Raw genomic sequence first — 17,966 nt, 5'->3', positions numbered from 1 at the left:
CAAATTCTTTGTCTCTTTTCCACTCCACTTTATGCCAAGTATGGTAGCATCATTTTTTTTCCAGTTAAGGGGCAATTTAGCGTGGCCAATCCACCTACCCTGCGCATCTTTGGGTTGTGGGGGGGGGCCCACGCGGACACGGGGAGAATGTGCAAACTCCATACGGAGAGTGACCCGGGGCCGGGATCAAACCTGGGTCCAGGGCGCTGTGAGGCAGCAGTGTTAACGGTGCCACCCAGCTAGTCTCCTCTTAACCTGTGGAATCATTGTATAATTCAGAGTTACTTCAATCCAAGTACCTGATAATTCCAAAACAGTCATTTTGAAAGCACTTAACTTGCTACTTACAGTTACTTAACTCAAAGTAATGCAAGAAATTAATTCGCAGAAATATTCCCATAAAAGACTTTCATAGTGCCTTTGACAGCCTTGGGGTGTCCCAAAGCCATTAAAATACTTTTGAAGTGTTGTCGCCGACATTTTAATGCAGGAAAATACTGCAGTCAATTTTTACACAGCAGCTTCCAGTGAGCAGCGATCAGGGTTGGTGGAGGGAAAAATATTGGCCAAGTCACTGGGGGAAACTCCCCTGATCCTCTTCGTAGAGTCGAGGCCAGACGGAGCCTCTGTTCAGTGCCTCAGTAGAATGGACGGCATACCTGACAGCGCAGCATAGAGTAGAAGTTCACGGTTCTGGAGTGGGACTTGAACCTACGACCTTCAGATTACGAGGGGAGAGCGCTACTCACTGAACCAAAACTGTCCTATTCGATGAGAAATCCCATAACACTGCGCACCCCCCCCCCCCCCCCCCCCCCCCCCACACACACACACACAGGAACGAAGGAAGTATTCCTTCCAGACCTTACCGTATGGATGCTCAGCTAATGCTGTGCCTTCCACAAAGGTTGCGTGCATGTGTGTGTGCGTTTGTCTGCGTATGTTGTCTGTGTATGTGTGGATGGGGTAGAGGGAGTACAGGCAGGTGAAGCAAGCAATGCAGGTAAGTTGTTCCATTGGGCAGCCTCGCGGCGCCGAGGTCCCAGGTTCGATCCCGGCTCTGGGTCACTGTCCATGTGGAGTTTGCACATTCTCCCCGTGTTTGTGTGGGTTTCACCCCCACAACCCAAAGATGTGCAGGGTGGGTGGATTGGCCACGCTAAATTGCCCCTTAATTGGAAAAAATGAACTGGGTACACAAAATTTTTTTTTTTAAGTTGTTCCGTCGGTGGCAGGTCACCTGAAGTCCTACAGGAAAACAGAATAGCTTGGAGCTGACCCTCACCCCCCCCCCCCTCACCCCCTCTTGCCCTCCCTCCATTCCCACCCCCAGCCCTCCTTTCGCCCAGCCCTCACCCCACCCCCAGCCCTGCCCTCACTCCCAGATCTCCCTTCGCCCCACAGCTCCCAGCCTTCGCTTTGCCACCCCAGCTGTCGCTCGTCCCCCAGCACCCATCCCTCGGTTGGCAAACCCCCCCCCCCAGCCCCGTCTCCTTTATCCACTGAACGCCCATTAATCTGTGCTTTACCAGAATCCTTGGAACTTTAGCAATTTATGTCGATACTTCAGGTCTCTGCAGCTCCAAACATGCCGCTGATCAGTGTCATGCAACCAGTCATAGTCTCTCCACAGAACGTTCTTTCATCAATGCATCAGATGTGTGATTCCATCCAACGTAGAAGTCTGTATCTTTACTACAGCCACTCATTTCTTGACGAAGTGCTGAGTTTTGTCTCTTTGTGTCTTTGTACAGCGGCATCGCCAGAATGGGGCAAATACCTGACCAGCAAAGACAGTTCCTGTACCAACAACAACAGCAGCAGCTACAGCAGCTACTGACCTCTCAGCAACTCACTCCGGTAAGTTTGGACACTTCCTGAGTCACGATGAAATGACCAAGGCTGAGACGTGTTGTTGAGACAGAGTCACGGTGCTTTCCTCTGGATCTGGCCACGTCAGACCCCAACGAGAGTGCTTAACGGCAACATCCGATGACTGAAGTGGGAGATGGTGTCATAGTGGTTATGTCACTGGGCTAAGAGAGATGGGTGAGCACAAGTCTGGCCAAAGCAGTGGCTTTTAAGAAGGGTCTCCAGAGGAGAGAGGGCAGATGAGCTGGAGAGGCAGAAGGGTTTAGTTCTGGAGCTCCAGAGTATGAAGCCTACACCGTGGAAAGCATGGCTGTGGAGTAAAGGGATCGGAGAGGGTGGGTACAGGTGACCCCAGGAGAACGGTGGCTTTGGCGTTGTGTAGGTGATGGGGAGGGAAGGTATGCAATCACGAGGGTAAGAATCATAAATTTTGAGTCCGGGAACTGCGGCTGGGATTTTCGGGGGCTGCGGCAGGTGAGCCGTTGAGTTTCGACGGGACTGGAAGATGCCAGCGACGGGTGGGGTTGGAAAATCCCTGCCTAAGTTTCAACATCAACCCCTGAGGGCAGGAGTGATGGGCGAGTGTGACTTGGTGTAAAGTAGGATGTGGACAGCAGGGCTGTAGACAAAGTACAGTTTACAAAGGATGAGAGACCACTCAGGAGAGCGCAGGATAGTCTGAAAGTGACAGAGGAGCGGATGGGGATGCCAGCAGCGGGATTGGTTGGGAAAGGGACTGGGGAACACCATCACTGGAGACGCTGCAAAGAAGATTGACATGGATGAGAGCAAAGCCAGGATGCTGTAGCTATCAAGAACTGAACAAGTTTGGCCTTTTCCCTCCAGAAAAGAGAACTTTTGAAGAATGCCCTAAGAGAGACCTTCATGAAGAGGTTTGAAAGGATTGACGTAGACTTGTTTCCATTTGTGGGAAGGTGAAAACTAGGCGCCATAAATAAGACCATAAGATATAGGAGCAGAATTAGGCCACTCGGCCCATTGAGTCTGCTGCGCCGTTCAATCATGGCTGATATGTTCCTCATCCCCATTCTCCTGCCTTCTCCCTGTAACCCGTCATCTTCTTAAAAAAAATAAATTTAGAGTACCCAATTAGTTTTTTTCCAATTAAGGGGCAATTTAGCGTGGCCAATCCACCTACCCTGCACATCTTTGGGTTGTGGGGGTGAAACCCACGCAGACACGGGGAGAATGTGCAAACTCCACACAGACAGTGACCCAAGGCCGGGAACAAACCTGGGTCACCGGTGCCGTGAGGCAGCAGAGCTAACCACTGTGTCACTGGGCTGCCCGTCCATTGTCCCCTTATCAATCAAGAACCTATCTATCTGTTTTTTAAAATAAATTTAGATTATCCAATTATGTTTTCCAATTAAGGGGCAATTTTAGCGTGGCCACTCCACCTAATCTGCACATCTTTGGGTTGTGCGGGCGAGACCCACGCAAACATGGGGAGAATGTTCAAACTCCACATGGACAGTGACCCAGAGCCGGGATCGAACCTGGGACCTCAGCGCCGTGAGGCAGCTGTGCTAACCACTAAGCCACCGTGCTGCCCCTCTATCTCTGTCTTAAAGACACTCAGCGATTTGGCCTCCGCAGCCTTCTGCGGGCAAAGAGTTTCACAGATTCACCACCCTCTGGCTGAAGAAAGTCCTCTTCCTCTCTGTTTTAAAGGATCGTCCCTTCAGTCTGAGGCTGTGCCCTTGCATTCTAGAGTCTCCTATTAATGGAAACATCTTTTCTACGTCCACTCTATCTGGGCCTGTCAGTATTCTGTAAGTTTCTAAACTCCAGTACAGACCCAGAATCCTCAACGCCTCCTCATATGACAAGCCCTTCATTCTCTGGATCATTGTGAACCACTTCTGGGCCCCCTCCAAGGCCAGCACATCCTTCCTTAGATACAGGACTCAAAATTGCTCACAATATTCCAAATAGGGTCTGACTAGAGCCTTGTACAGCCTCAGAAGTACATCCCTGGTCATGTATTCTAACCCTCTCTAAATGAATGCTAACATTGCATTTGGCTTCCTATCTGGCGACCGCACCTTCACGTTAACCTTAAGAGAATCCGGAATCAAGACTCCCAAATCCCTTTGTGCTTCTGATTTCCGAAGCTCATCCCCATTTAGAAAATAGCCTATGCATCTATTCTTCCGACGAAAGTGCATAACCTCACACTTTTCCACATTGTATTCCATCTGCCACTTCTTTGCCCACTCTCCTAGCATGTCCAAGTCCTTCTGCAGCCCACCTGCTTCCTCAATCCAACCCATCTGGAAGATTGTCACTAATAAATCCACAAAAGGATGTGAGGATAAACTTCTTTCACAAGGCAATGGTTAGAATGTGGAACTTGTTGCCTCATGGGATGGCTGAGATGAACAGCAGAGATGCAATGAAGGAAAACCAGACCAGGAACAAAGGATCTGAAGATAGGGTTGAATAAAGGAGATAAGAGGAGGCTTCTGGGGAGCATACATGAGTCGCAAAAATTTGGCTTACAGGTGATTAAGAAGGCAAATGGAATTTTGTCCTTCATTGCTAGAGGGATGGAGTTTAAGACTAGGGAGGTTATGCTGCAATTGTATAAGGTGTTAGTGAGGCCACACCTGGAGTATTGTGTTCAGTTTTGGTCTCCTTACCTGAGAAAGGAGGGTGTGCAGAGGAGATTCACTAGGTTAATCACAGAGCTGAAGGGGTTGGATTACGAGGAGAGGTTGAGCACACTGGGACTGTACTCGTTGGAATTTAGAAGGATGAGGGGGGCTCTTATAGAAACATATAAAATTATGAAGGGAATAGATAGGATAGATGCAGGCAGGTTGTTTCCACTGGTGGGTGAAAGCAGAACTAGGGGGCATAGCCTCAAAATAAGGGGAAGTAGATTTAGGACTGAGTTTAGGAGGAACTTCTTCACCCAAAGGGTTTTGAATCTATGGAATTCCTTGCCCAGTGAAGCAGTAGAGGCTCCTTCATTAAATGTTTTTAAGATAAAGCTAGATAGTTTTTTGAAGAATAAAGGGATTAAGGGTTATGGTGTTCAGGCCGGAAAGTGGAGCTGAGTCCACAAAAGATCAGCCATGATCTCATTGAATGGTGGAGCAGGCTCGAGGGGCCAGATGGCCTACTCCTGCTCCTAGTTCTTATGTTCTTATATATACTGGCATTGACCAGTTGGGCCAAATGGCCTGTTTCTGTTCTGTAAATTACTGAACAATTATATTATCTGGGTGCACGTGCTGTGAATGAGAACACACAACAGCGATTGAGGGACGTTGGAGCATATTTTAGTTCCGGCATGAGCAAGCTCAGAATAGTTTGCGGATCGACCTGAGATCTCTACGGGTTTTGTTACTCGCACTAAACATTATTCATGCAAACCCCTCTGGACAGCTTAAAAACCTCGGTCGTCCGTTCACCGCGTCATTCACCAAATGGACCATATTTTGTATGTATATATAATGTAGATATTTATTATCGTGTCTCTTGTAACTTGCCCCAGGACCAGCAAGCATTGGTTTATCAGATGATGCAACAGCAGCAGCACAGACAGCGGGAGCTGCAGCGGATACAGATGTCTGGAACGTCGCAACTCCCCATCAGCAACCTGGCACAAGGATCTCCATCCCTGGCTGTTCACTCGGGCACAAACAACTCTTTCCTTTCTGTTCACACTGACAGCAGTGTACAGAAAGCTCAGGTAAGTGTCAAAATTCTTGATTTCTCGAGGAATTAAGGGCTATGGAGAAAGAGCGGGTAAATGGAGTTGAAATCACCCATGATTGAATGGTGGAGTGGACTCGATGGGCCGAATGGCCTTACTTCTGCTCCTATGTCTTATGGTCTTAAAACTTTCATACATAGTGCTTACCTAATCCTACGCCTGTCTCCAACCTCCAAACCCGCCATCTCCACCACTCTTTCGCTCACATTTCCCCCCCTCTTCTCTCACAAATGCTTTCTAAAGCTCCTGTTTCTCTCCCCTTTTTCTCTTTCTCTCCCTTTTCTATTTTTAAATAAATTTAGAGAACACAATTATTTTTTTTCCAATTAAGGGGCAATTTAGCATGGCCAATCCACCTACCCTGCACATCTTTGGGTTGTGGGGGTGAGACCCACGCAGACCGGGGAGAATGTGCAAACTCCACACGGACAGTGACCCAGGGCTGGGATTCTAACCCAGGTCCTCAGCCGTGAGGCTGCAGTGCTAACCACTGTGCCACATGCCACCCTTTTTTCTCTCTCTCTCTCTCCCCTCTTTCTCATCTCTCTCCCCTCCTCTCGCTTCTCTCTTTATCTCTCTCTCTCTCTCTCTCAAGCTCCTCTTTCTCTCTCTTTCGCTCCTCGTTCTCGCTCCGCTTTCTCTCTCTCTCCCTCTCTCACTTCTCTTTCTCTCTCCTCTCGCTCTCTCTCCTCTTGCTCTATCTCGCTCCTCTCTCCGCCTCTTTCTCTCTCACCTTTCTTTCCTTCCTCTTTCTCTCTCACCTTTGTCTCTCTCTCCTCTTTCTCTCTCTTGCTCTCTCCTCTTTCTCCTATTTCCTCCCTCCTCTTCATCTCTCTCTCCCCTTCCTCTCTCTCTCCCCTTCCTCTCTCTCCCCTTCCTCTCTCTCTCCCCTTCCGCTCGCTCTCCCCTTCCTCTCGCACTCCTCTTCATCTCGCACTCCTCTTCCTCTCGCACTCCTCTTCCTCTCGCTCGCCCCTTCCTCTCGCTCGCCCCTTCCTCTCGCACTCCCCTTCCTCTCGCTCTCCCCTTCCTCTCGCTCTCCCCTTCCTCTCGCTCTCCCCTTCCTCTCGCTCGCCCCTTCCTCTCGCTCCCCCCTTCCTCTCGCTCCCCCCTTCCTCTCGCTCTCCCCCTTCCTCTCGCTCTCCCCTTCCTCTCGCTCTCCCCTTCCTCTCGCTCTCCCCTTCCTCTCGCTCTCCCCTTCCTCTCGCTCTCCCCTTCCTCTCGCTCTCCCCTTCCTCTCGCTCTCCCCTTCCTCTCGCTCTCCCCTTCCTCTCGCTCTCCCCTTCCTCTCGCTCTCCCCTTCCCCCCCCTCCCTCTCTCTGTCCCCCCCCTCCCTCTCTCTGTCCCCCTCTCCCTCTCTCTGTCCCCCCCTCCCTCTCTCTGTCCCCCCCCTCCATCTCTCTGTCCCCCCCTCCCTCTCTCTGTCCCCCTCCCTCTCTCTGTCCCCCCTCCCCCTCTCTGTCCCCCCTCCCTCTCTCTGTCCCCCCTCCCTCTCTCTGTCCCCCCTCCCTCTCTCTGTCCCCCCTCCCTCTCTCTGTCCCCCCTCCCTCTCTCTGTCCCCCCTCCCTCTCTCTGTCCCCCCTCCCTCTCTCTGTCCCCCCCTCCCTCTCTCTGTCCCCCCCTCCCTCTCTCTGTCCCCCCTCCCTCTCTCTGTCCCCCCCTCCCTCTCTCTGTCCCCCCCCTCCCTCTCTCTGTCCCCCCCTCCCTCTCTCTGTACCCCCCTCCCTCTCTCTGTCCCCCCCTCCCTCTCTCTGTCCCCCCCTCCCTCTCTCTGTCCCCCCTCCCTCTCTCTGTCCCCCCTCCCTCTCTCTGTCCCCCCCTCCCTCTCTCTGTCCCCCCCCTCCCTCTCTCTGTCCCCCCCCTCCCTCTCTCTGTCCCCCCCCTCCCTCACTCTGTCCCCCCCTCCCTCACTCTGTCCCCCCTCCCTCACTCTGTCCCCCCTCCCTCACTCTGTCCCCCCTCCCTCACTCTGTCCCCCCTCCCTCACTCTGTCCCCCCTCCCTCACTCTGTCCCCCCTCCCTCACTCTGTCCCCCCTCCCTCACTCTGTCCCCCTCCCTCTCTCTGTCCCCCCCCTCCCTCTCTCTGTCCCCTCCTCCCTCTCTCTGTCCCCTCCTCCCTCTCTCTGTCACCCCCTCCCTCTCTCTGCCCCCCCCTCACTCTCTCTGCCCCCCCTCCTTCTCTCTGTCCCCCTCCCTCTCTCTGTCCCCCCCTCCCTCTTTCTGTCCCCCCCTCCCTCTCTCTGTCCCCCCCTCCCTCTCTCTGTCCCCCCCCCTCACTCTCTCTGTCCCCCCCCTCACTCTCTCTGTCCCCCCCTCACTCTCTCTGTTCCCCCCCTCCCTCTCTCTGTCCCCCCCCTCCCTCTGTCCCCCCACCCTCTCTCTGTCCCCCCACCCTCTCTCTGTCCCCCCACCCTCTCTCTGTCCCCCCACCCTCTCTCTGTCCCCCCACCCTCTCTCTGTCCCCCCACCCTCTCTCTGTCCCCCCACCCTCTCTCTGTCCCCCCACCCTCTCTCTGTCCCCCCACCCTCTCTCTGTCCCCCCACCCTCTCTCTGTCCCCCCCACCCTCTCTCTGTCCCCCCCACCCTCTCTCTGTCCCCCCACCCTCTCTCTGTCCCCCCCTCCCTCTCTCTGTCCCCCCCCACCCTCTCTCTGTCCCCCCCACCATCTCTCTGTCCCCCCCTCCCTCTCTCTGTCCCCCCCTCCCTCTCTCTGTCCCCCCCTCCCTCTCTCTGTCCCCCCCTCCCTCTCTCTGTCCCCCCCTCCCTCTCTCTGTCCCCCCTCCCTCTCTCTGTCCCCCCCTCCCTCTCTCTGTCCCCCCCCTCCCTCTCTCTGTCCCCCCCCTCACTCTCTCTGTCCCCCCCCACTCTCTCTGTTCCCCCCCCCTCACTCTCTCTGTTCCCCCCCCTCCCTCTCTCTGTCCCCCCCCCCCTCCCTCTGTCCCCCCCCCTCCCTCTGTCCCCCCACCCTCTCTCTGTCCCCCCACCCTCTCTCTGTCCCCCCACCCTCTCTCTGTCCCCCCACCCTCTCTCTGTCCCCCCACCCTCTCTCTGTCCCCCCACCCTCTCTCTGTCCCCCCCACCCTCTCTCCCTCCCCCCCACCCTCTCTCTCTCCCCCCCCTCTCTCTCCCCCCCCTCTCTCTCTCTTCCTCCCTCTCTCTATCCCTTCCTCTCTCTCACCCCCTTCCTCTAAAATCCCTTCCTCTCGCTCCCCCCTCCCTCTCTCTCTCCCTTCCTCTCTTCCCCCTTTCCCCTCTCTTCCTCGCCCCACTCTTAATTTTTTTTCTCTCTTCCCATTCTTTTTCTCTTCCCTCTATTTCCCTCTTTTTCTCTGCCCTCTTTCAGTCCTCTCCGCAATTCCTTTGTCTGCCTGTCTCGCTCTCTCTCTCTTTCTTTCCTCTCTCAACTTGACTTTCTCTCTCTCTGAGGTACTCTCTACCTTACCACGGTCTCTCTCTTCCTGTCCTTCTGTGTCCCTCTTCCTCACTCACAATACTGCAATACTGACCAGTTTTATTTGTTTAACGTGGTGCTTTTTTTCTACAAAATGATGATCAAGTTGGGCGAGACACTTCCAACCACTTGCTCCTTACAGCCACCTAATGGCCAGAGCCTGCAACTCTATTGTGACAGCTGACATACCAAAAATTAAACCAGAACTGTTGTCATGATTTCTGGTCGCATTTTTCGGTCAACAGGAAGTAATATTTGTGACCAAGAAGTGTGCCTTGCACGAGATTTCATTTAATATAAAGGCTTAATTTTAAAAGTGGCGAGAAGTGGTTTGAATTTCTTGTAAGATGCATAGACGTCACTCCCAGAGACGTTGAGTGACATTGGCGGGTCTGGTTTAACAATAGATATTCCGCCTGCTATTCACAGCATCAACCTGAATCATGCTGATGCCTAATGATCTTTTTTCCCCTTTTTGTAAGAGGTTGAATGATAAAGTCAACCAGGAGAAGAGCTGACATCCTGTACCACATCGTGTCTGCGCATTGCGCACAAACAAAGTTGGACCTTGCACCTTCACAACCTCTTTCCTTGAAGTCAAAGGTCATGGGTGAAGAGTCGAACTGCCTTGGATATCTGCTGCTGACTGACGGTCTCTTGCGCATGGAAGACACAACGAAACAAGTTGGAAGCACAAGGGAACTTGGCTGCATCTTCTCAGGAAAAGACAAATAATGCTTCGTCGCGGGGCGGGGTGAGGTGTACTGAACCTTTTTGGCGTCTTTAATCAATCAGCAATGAGGGGCAGTCCCCAATCTGTAGCAAGTCATTGGAATCCGAGCAGTGGCGGTTCAACATCACTGCTGTGGTGAAAATTCGGAAAACGGATCATTGCTGCTGTACAGAAACTCAAAGAGCTAACTTTCCACCCAAAATCAGAGGATGGGAACAACTTTTCACATACCGTCCACCAGTCTGAATTTGTGGTTAGCAATACCTGTGTTGTGTGAGTGTCTAACCTTTCCCTCGCCAAGTCTTCTATGTCAACTCTTGTGACTTTTCTCTCTTTTTTTGTGTGTGTATGTGTGTCTTGATATTTGTGTTCTGTTTCCAATTTACAACACCAGCCACTGTCAACAGAAAGCGATCCGAATTGTTATCTGTCAGCAGGTAAACCTGAGAGGGGGAGGGTGGCTTGGGGTTTGCTGAGAAGAGAAGGTTGCTGCTGGAAGTTCCTTGAGCTTGGACTGAGAAAGCCTCCTCTATCTCTCTCTTCCCCGGCAGCCCACGCCCTCCCCTCCCCAAAGCCAACTGCACCCCAAAGTGGTCCGGCAGGAACATCTGGAGTTGGGCGTGCTCCGGCCACTTTTCCAGGGTGTACCAGATGTGGACTTGCGTCCATGTTTTCCTGTACCATGAGCTCCAGATACTTTGCCTGGGATATTGGGGGGGATGGTTGGCAAGCAATATTTTCACACAGGGAGGGGTGTTTTCTTTTCTTTTATTAATTCGGCATTTATTCGTCCCCTGAGAAGGTGGCGGTGAAGCAGCCTTCTTGAACCATTGTGATAAGTGCTGTTGGGTATTGCGTTCCAGGGTTTTGACCCAGTGACATTCCGTACACCTCTGGGTAGCTCATATCACAAGCTACCTTTAACAGAAGCCAGTGACTGCTAACCTGTTCCCTTTCATTAGGGGAAGGAAGCAGCTATAGGAGGTGAGGACGGCATAAAATAATGGAGATTTAAAACAAAAAGGTCTCCTCCGATGCAGAATGCAGAAAAACTTGAAATAAAATCAGAAAATGCTGGAAATGCACTGCGGGATTGGAAAGAGAAAATGTGTCATGTTCGAGGCCTTCAGCTAAAGCACGAACCTAGCTTTCTCCTTCAGACACTGAGCAGTTTTACACTTTCTTTTTATCACTTTGTAAGATGAGTCTGGATTGAGTTCAGTTTGGAAGGTATAACAGAGTAGGCTAGGACTTGGGTGGTAATTATTCACATGACAGATTAGTTCTGTGAATTTCCACCCACTTCAGTCTGGACATTTAACACTGACCTCCGTGAAGACACACTTTTCCACTTGCATCTCCTTTTCCTTTATTTAAACGGCACAGATCTGTAAACGTGGGCCCCACGCACACCCCTCACCTTGCACACACCCCCGCCACCCCAACCCTCCCCATCACTGAAAATGACGTTTCACTGCATTTATTTTTGATTAACCATTTCATCCCCACAGAATCGTGCTGTATTTTTTTGATTGTTTAGCACGCACATTGGTGGGTCCAACCCGACATTTCACCAAATATGAAATTAGATTGTCTGCACGCAAGCTTTGAGTATTTTGTGGAAATGCGCTCACAGGCTACCTGAAGGAACCTGGAGACTTCCCCAGAGACCTGGATCTGTGAGCACCCCCAGGGAACCGGAGCCCGGGTGTTCCCAGTGGACTGCCACAAACGAGTAGAATTCTGGACCGCTCAAGGTCATGTTGGCAAAGCTCAATGTTTTCAAGGGACATAGTTACATTTTTGCCAGCTGACCTTAGAATCTTAACAGATCGTTCCACCATCTCCGTTTACAGCTCGCTGAGCTCTTGTTCCATTTCATTTCTGACTAGGGTAACTTCACTGGCTCCACTCCCACCATCCATCCCATAGCCAGCGGCAAGCTCGGGAGCAAGATTGACAGGCGGGCCAGGAAACCCTGTTTTATTTCACTTATTTTTTTTAAAAAAACATTCCAGATCCTTCCATCTACGAAAGATGATGACACACGATAAACAATCCTTTTCGAAAGGTGTGTATTCAGATGGCTCACTTATGCGGATGGCTGAAGGGGCCAATCCTTGAGAGGCAGGTTCAGGCACAAGTGCCCCACACACACACAAAGCTACCAAGTGTCACGGGTTGTTGATTTCAGATTTGGTGTCTGTGGCCAAGCCGCTGTAGCCACTGGTCATCGTGGTGGCTCATGCCAGCACACAGGAGGTGCCGCCAGTTTCCTCTGCCATCAGCTAGTGACTCCCAGGTGCAACAATCGATGTCTAGGACCGTCATGTCGCACTTGCAAGCATCATTGAAGCAGAGCTTTGAGCGTCCTACTGGTTGTCTGGTTCCGGATGCCTCACCGTACGAATCAACCACCTTCCAGTCTGCGGACATGCCCGAGTCAAGGAAGCTGCCTCTTCTTTGAGTTGCTAACAAATTGGGATCTCTGCCTTTGAGAGGACTGGAACATTTGTGATTTTGTGACTTTAAAAACAAAAAACCTTCTAAATATTGCTGTCAGGGTCTTGAGTCGGCCTGTCTAGTTTGTTTTCACTGGTTGTCCTCCACTGTCCAAGACCCAGGATGTACCACGGGCCTCGCTCATAGTTGCAGCAGGCGTAGGAAAATAGTTGTAGCGAGAAAAACAGAACTTGTATTTTCAGTCGACTGCCAGTGATGATTTTCCGTCCAACCTTGTCAGCTAGAAATTCCAGACGTTGGATGATCTGGTCTGATATATTGTGGGGTGGAATGGGTTGCTGAATTTTTGAGTCTAACAGAAAAATACCTTGCACTTTATATGGAAATCTGAATGCTATGCATCATTGACTGAGGGTAATTTCTTCTTGAGCTTTTCCCTATTAAGCACCTAATCCAAGGGAAAACTCCCAATAGGTTCTGATCTCATGCTGCCCCAGTTGGAAAAGAAGAGGAATAAAACCTGCTTTATGGGCGTTTTGTTTACTAGAACAGTTGGTGACATTAAACTTACCATCAGTTTAGATTATTAATAAAGGGCTCAGCTTGGGTTGCCAACCCTTCAGGATTTCTCTAGCGTCCAGGAATTGAAGATTAATTCCTACTGTTGGCAAACCAAGGACAAAAATCATAGGAGGCTGCCTCACGGCGCCGAAGTCCCAGATTCAATCCCGGCTCTGGGTCACTGTCCGTGTGGAGTTTGCATGTTCTCCCCGTGTTTGTGTGGGATTCGTCCCCACAACCCAAAGATGTGCAGGCTAGGTGGATTGGCCATGCCAAAATTGCCCCTTAACTGGAAAAAGTGAATTGGGTACACTAAATTTAAAAAAACAATCGTAGGAGGCCATAAAAAGTTGAAGTTTTCCGAATTATTTATATACTTTTAGTACCCGAGTTATTAAAAACAAAGTTGGACATGGGAATAAAGGACTGTTTGCCTGACAGTCAAAAATCGGCCAATCAGAGAGCAAAGGAGCTGTTAGCTTTCCGATTGGTCATGGGAGGACGGGCAATGATGTCGAGCAGCCAATGGCACCAGTGTGGGGGCAGGGCAGTTTGGAGGCCGGAGGTCATGTGATGAAACCTCCAGGAAAACATCCAACCAGAATGGGAACTCCATGGAGATGCTTCCCGCATTCTGCTGGATCTGCTTGGAAGCATCCTTTCCAGCTTTGGCAGATTCTGTCAAAGGGACTCCAAGAATTTTTCATGTTAAAAAAAAAATTTTTTTTTTTTTTAAATTAGCAGCTTTACCTGTAAACCATTGTAAATACAATCTGCAGGAGCTGTACAGAAGAGTAGGTGCTATAGAGGGATGCTGCAATAATGAGGAGAAAATTGTATGGTTAGTCCTGCAGATAAGGATGGTGGTGAAATAGATCTTCACAGTTATATATTAGTAGAAAATTCCCCCTTTAAAAACTAATAAAATTAAAAGTTCAACTCGCATTCAGATCAAGATAGGCAGTGTTTCTCAGGATCCCTAACCGTCAGCTGTTGGATGAAATTACCCAAGGAATAGGAGTTCAAAGGGATCTTTGATGCTCGTTATAACACGGCTTTTTGGTGTTGGTAACATCATACATCCCGTTCTGTAACAGCTCCCTCACTTTTAATTTCTGCCTCTGAAGAACTAGTCAAGTCTCATGCGTTAGATTTTTGGGAGGTCTTTACTGTGTGATTGGGGTTTTAGCAACAGATAGTGGTTTCTATCATATTCCTGTGGAGAATTATTGGCTGGGGTGGCGCTGTTCCCGGGACGCGGGGGTGTGGGGGGGGGGGGTAGGGAGCTGGGTCATATGGGAATTGAAGGCAAGAGTGTTGGTCACTTTCGGTCACAGGACATCACTGAAAGAATCTCTGTAAGGATGCAGTTTTCAGCTTCCAATGTAACCTAATTATTGCATAAGAATTGTGGAGGGGCTTTTGTTTAGTTCTGGTGGAGGGGGGGGGGGGGGGTGGTGAGACCTGAGGCCTAATCCTTGGCCTCGGTCTTAATCAACAGTTGGGGCTTGAAATGGTCTTGGCGTTCCTGGATTAGGGAGCTTAAAGTCAACCAAGAGATCCCGTGCCTGATCACGATCTAACAAATGCTGGAGATGGGCTTCAACCTCGTTGAGTAGAGGCGCCAAGGACAATTGTTTGCTATGGTTGTTTCTACCATCTTACCATTGACAGCTTTGCTGTTTTGAATCAAGTATGGTGGATCAATATGTCATTGGGTGCGAGTGATGTCTTTCTCTTTTGGATATTTGGACCTCTATGGTGTTCAGAGAGTAATCCGTTTCTCAAACGTTATAGCTGGATCCAGGATGGACTTTGCCATCAAATCAAAACTTTCAATGGCTTTGATTTCTGTCGGAAAAAACATAATTAATTGGTGACTTCCCCCTTTGAAGTAAAACGTTGTCAGTCAGATATAATTACAGCCCTTTGTATATGGAAGTAATTTCACCCATTCCCCACTATCCCACTGATAAAATTTGGTGGTGCAATTTTGGGCAGGGGTCTTTTGACGTTTAAACTGAGAAGAACATAAATTCAGTGATGTCAGAGAGAAGTTTTATTTCTAATGCCAGATGCATCTGAATTGTAAAGACATTCTTGACAAAAAGGGACTTGCAATCTGATTAAATGTAACTAGGGTAGCCAATTACTCCAGGAGTTGAAGGTAATTTTCAGGACACCTGTTAGGAGAAAAACACCAGTGAAACATTATAGGAATATTAAAATAAAAGTTTTCCTTTTTTTTCCATTTTCTTTTGAATTCTTTGGTTTATTATGGAGGTATTGGAGGGGGTTACGGAGGTATTGGAGGGGGTTGTGGAGGTATTGGAGGGGTGAAGCTCTCACGAATGAATGACAGTAAAGAGTCATCACAAATGTCCGTTTTTCCAAATTAGGGGGGGGGTTCTCCAAATTGGGACAGTACATCATGAGGATGGACATATCGGGGGAAACCAATGGCAGGGAAATGGGGACAGGGCAGTTGGAGTTGGGAGGTCATGTTCACCAGGAATGTGTCCAGTCATAGTTGGCAACCCTACGTATACCACACAAAGAGGATGCTTCCCATGGTCAGGACCGGGGGAGATGATGAGGTACGTTTTTGTAGGCAGTGTACATATCAGAATCAAACCATCAAATCTGTCAATGCCATGTGTCAACTTGGTTGGGGGGTGGGGTGGGTGGGGTGATTGTAATTCTCCATTGCTTTTAGAAGTAGATAATCTAATAAAGGTGTTGGAGTGGGGACCGACTTGGATGACCGGGGTTTGGTCTCCATTGTAATTGGTTATTGTTTTCCTATGCACTTTTTAAACGTGGGAACAGTGGCCGTCTTGTGATTGACAGTCATGTGACGCACTGTAGTCTGGTTTAGCTGTTTTTGGTAGAGTTTGTGGCAAAGTCATATAAACCAGTGTTAAACCGTAGCTGCAGACACTTCGACACATGATGATGTAGCATCAGGATACTGTGCAAGTAATGTAAATAAATGAAGAAAAAGCATCATTGTAAAAACTTTTCCTTTTTAGATTTCAGCACATTTATAAAATGTACCATGCCCTTTTTTTTTATTAGAAGAAACTTTTTTTTTAACATTTACCTTGCAGAAATACCTTGTTGTGTGCAGAATTACCTTAGGGTAGCACCGCACCCTCTGTGACTCAGTGCAATGCCCAGTGTGTCATGTGAGTCACGCACCCACCTGGAAAATCTTAGATTGGGGGAGGGGTCACCCATTTGTGCCGACTCAGTTGATTGCTGTTGCCACGGAGATGTGCGGATTCTGCAATTTCCCTCATGCACAATTCGGAAGGCCCAGTGACCCCCCGCCCCCTTGCCGGGAGAAACATGCTTGTGTGATCATTGGGAGGAGGATGGCATTGCTCTCAGCAGTGAAGCCTCCCACAGTTGAATTGCCGTCCGACCCCCACCCTTCAGGGACCATGCACCAGTTTGCATGAATGGGGTAGCCCATTAAATGTCTTGCAGAGGAGAAGCGAAAATTTGAAAGAGAGGATCTTACATCCACGGAGGGCCCTTCGGAGGCAAGGAAGAAATGGTTTAATCTGTAGCTGAAACTGGTATGCTTGTACGTTTTTTAAAATAGTCTGATGTTCGTAACTCTGGGTATAAGTTGTACAGCTGCTTCATCTAATTTGTAAATAAACTTATTTCAAATATTATTTGTCAAAAGCAGAAAAAGAAGAAAAAAATCTAAATATTCTCATTTGTAATATTTTTATGGAAACATTTTGCCTTAGAAAGAGATTTATCTGTCTGGGTTTATTTATTTGTTTTCTTTTAAATAACTTTGCAATTATACACAGAACTGTTTAGAGATCGCTGATGGCCATGTTGCCTGTGTACAACATGGGAATTGAGTAAATGTAAGAGAGATATTTTGCTATGAAGGATTACATTTTTACTAAAAAGCAAATTGTTCAAAAATAATCATTTATTTTGTTTATTTGCTTCAGTGCCGTTGTCCATTTTGTTTGTGTTAATGTGTCAGATGTCGCTGTGCAGCTACCACACTTTGCTACCCAGTCGGAAGGTTATGGGGTTGGGTGTCACCCCACGAACAAAGAACAAAAAAAGTACAGCACAGGAACAGGCCCTTCAGCCCTCCAAGCCTGCGCCGACCATGCTGCCCGTCTAAACTAAAATTTTCTACACTTCCGGCGGCTCCGTATTCCTCTATTCCCATCCTATTCATGTATGTCAAGATAAACGTCACTATCGCCCCTACTTCCGCCACCTCCTCCGGCAGCGAGTTCCAGGCACCCACTACCCTCTGTGTAAAAAAACTTACCTCGTACATCTCCTCTAAACCTTGCACCTCTCACCTTAAACCTGAGCCCCCGAGTAATTGAACCCTCTACCCTGGGAAAAACTCTCAGACTATCCACCTCATAGTTTTGTAGACCCCTATCAGGTCGCTCCTCAACCTCTGTCGTTCCAGTGAGAACAAACCAAGTTTATTCAACCTCTCCTCATAGCTAATGCCCTCCATACCAGGCACCATCCTGGTAAATCTCTTCTGCACCCTCTCTAAAGCCTCCACATCTTTCTGGTAGTGTGGCGACCAGAATTGAACACTAGACTCCAAGTGTGGCCTAACTAAGGTTCTATACAGCTGCAACATGACTTGCCAATTCTTATACTCAATGCCCCGGCCAATGAAGGCAAGCATGCCATATGCCTTCTTGACTGCCTTCGCCACCCGTGTTGCCCCTTTCAGTGACCTGTGGACCTGTACACCTAGATCTCTCTGAACATATAATCTGAACTGACACTCCATTGCCGTACTGAAGGAGTGCTGCACTGTCAGGTGGCGTGTGTCAGCCGAGATATTACACTGCCTGCTCTCCCTCCCTGGTGGGCACATGATCACGTGGCAGTATTTATTTTGCAGGAGCAAGGGAGTTATCCCTGGTGACCTGGCTGGCATTCATCTCTCAGTTAACCTCACAGAAAAACATTATCTGGTCAGTCATCGCATTGCTGTTTGTAAGGGTTTGCTGCGTTTAAATTGGCTGTCACATTGCCTACTTTGCAACAGTGGCCACACTGCAGAAGTATTTCATTGGGTGCAAGATGCAAATGTGAACAGTGGTCGTTAAAAACTGCGAT

General features: G+C 49.3%; 1 protein-coding gene across 1 annotated transcript in view; it reads left to right on the top strand.

Annotated features, from left to right (window-relative positions):
* Positions 1-16,784, top strand: part of LOC140398613 (protein AF-10-like) — a 243,298-nt gene extending 226,514 nt beyond the window's left edge. The window contains 3 exon segments of the mRNA XM_072487458.1: positions 1,755-1,860; positions 5,399-5,596; positions 9,556-16,784. Coding sequence (XP_072343559.1) covers positions 1,755-1,860; positions 5,399-5,596; positions 9,556-9,591 — 340 coding nt within the window. The 3' untranslated portion in view covers positions 9,592-16,784.
* The last annotated feature ends 1,182 nt before the right edge of the window (positions 16,785-17,966 follow it).

The sequence above is a fragment of the Scyliorhinus torazame genome, chromosome 21, assembly GCF_047496885.1.
Source record: "Scyliorhinus torazame isolate Kashiwa2021f chromosome 21, sScyTor2.1, whole genome shotgun sequence".
In the NCBI taxonomy this organism is placed as follows: Eukaryota; Metazoa; Chordata; class Chondrichthyes; order Carcharhiniformes; family Scyliorhinidae; genus Scyliorhinus; species Scyliorhinus torazame.
This window is presented reverse-complemented; position numbering and strand designations above follow the sequence as displayed.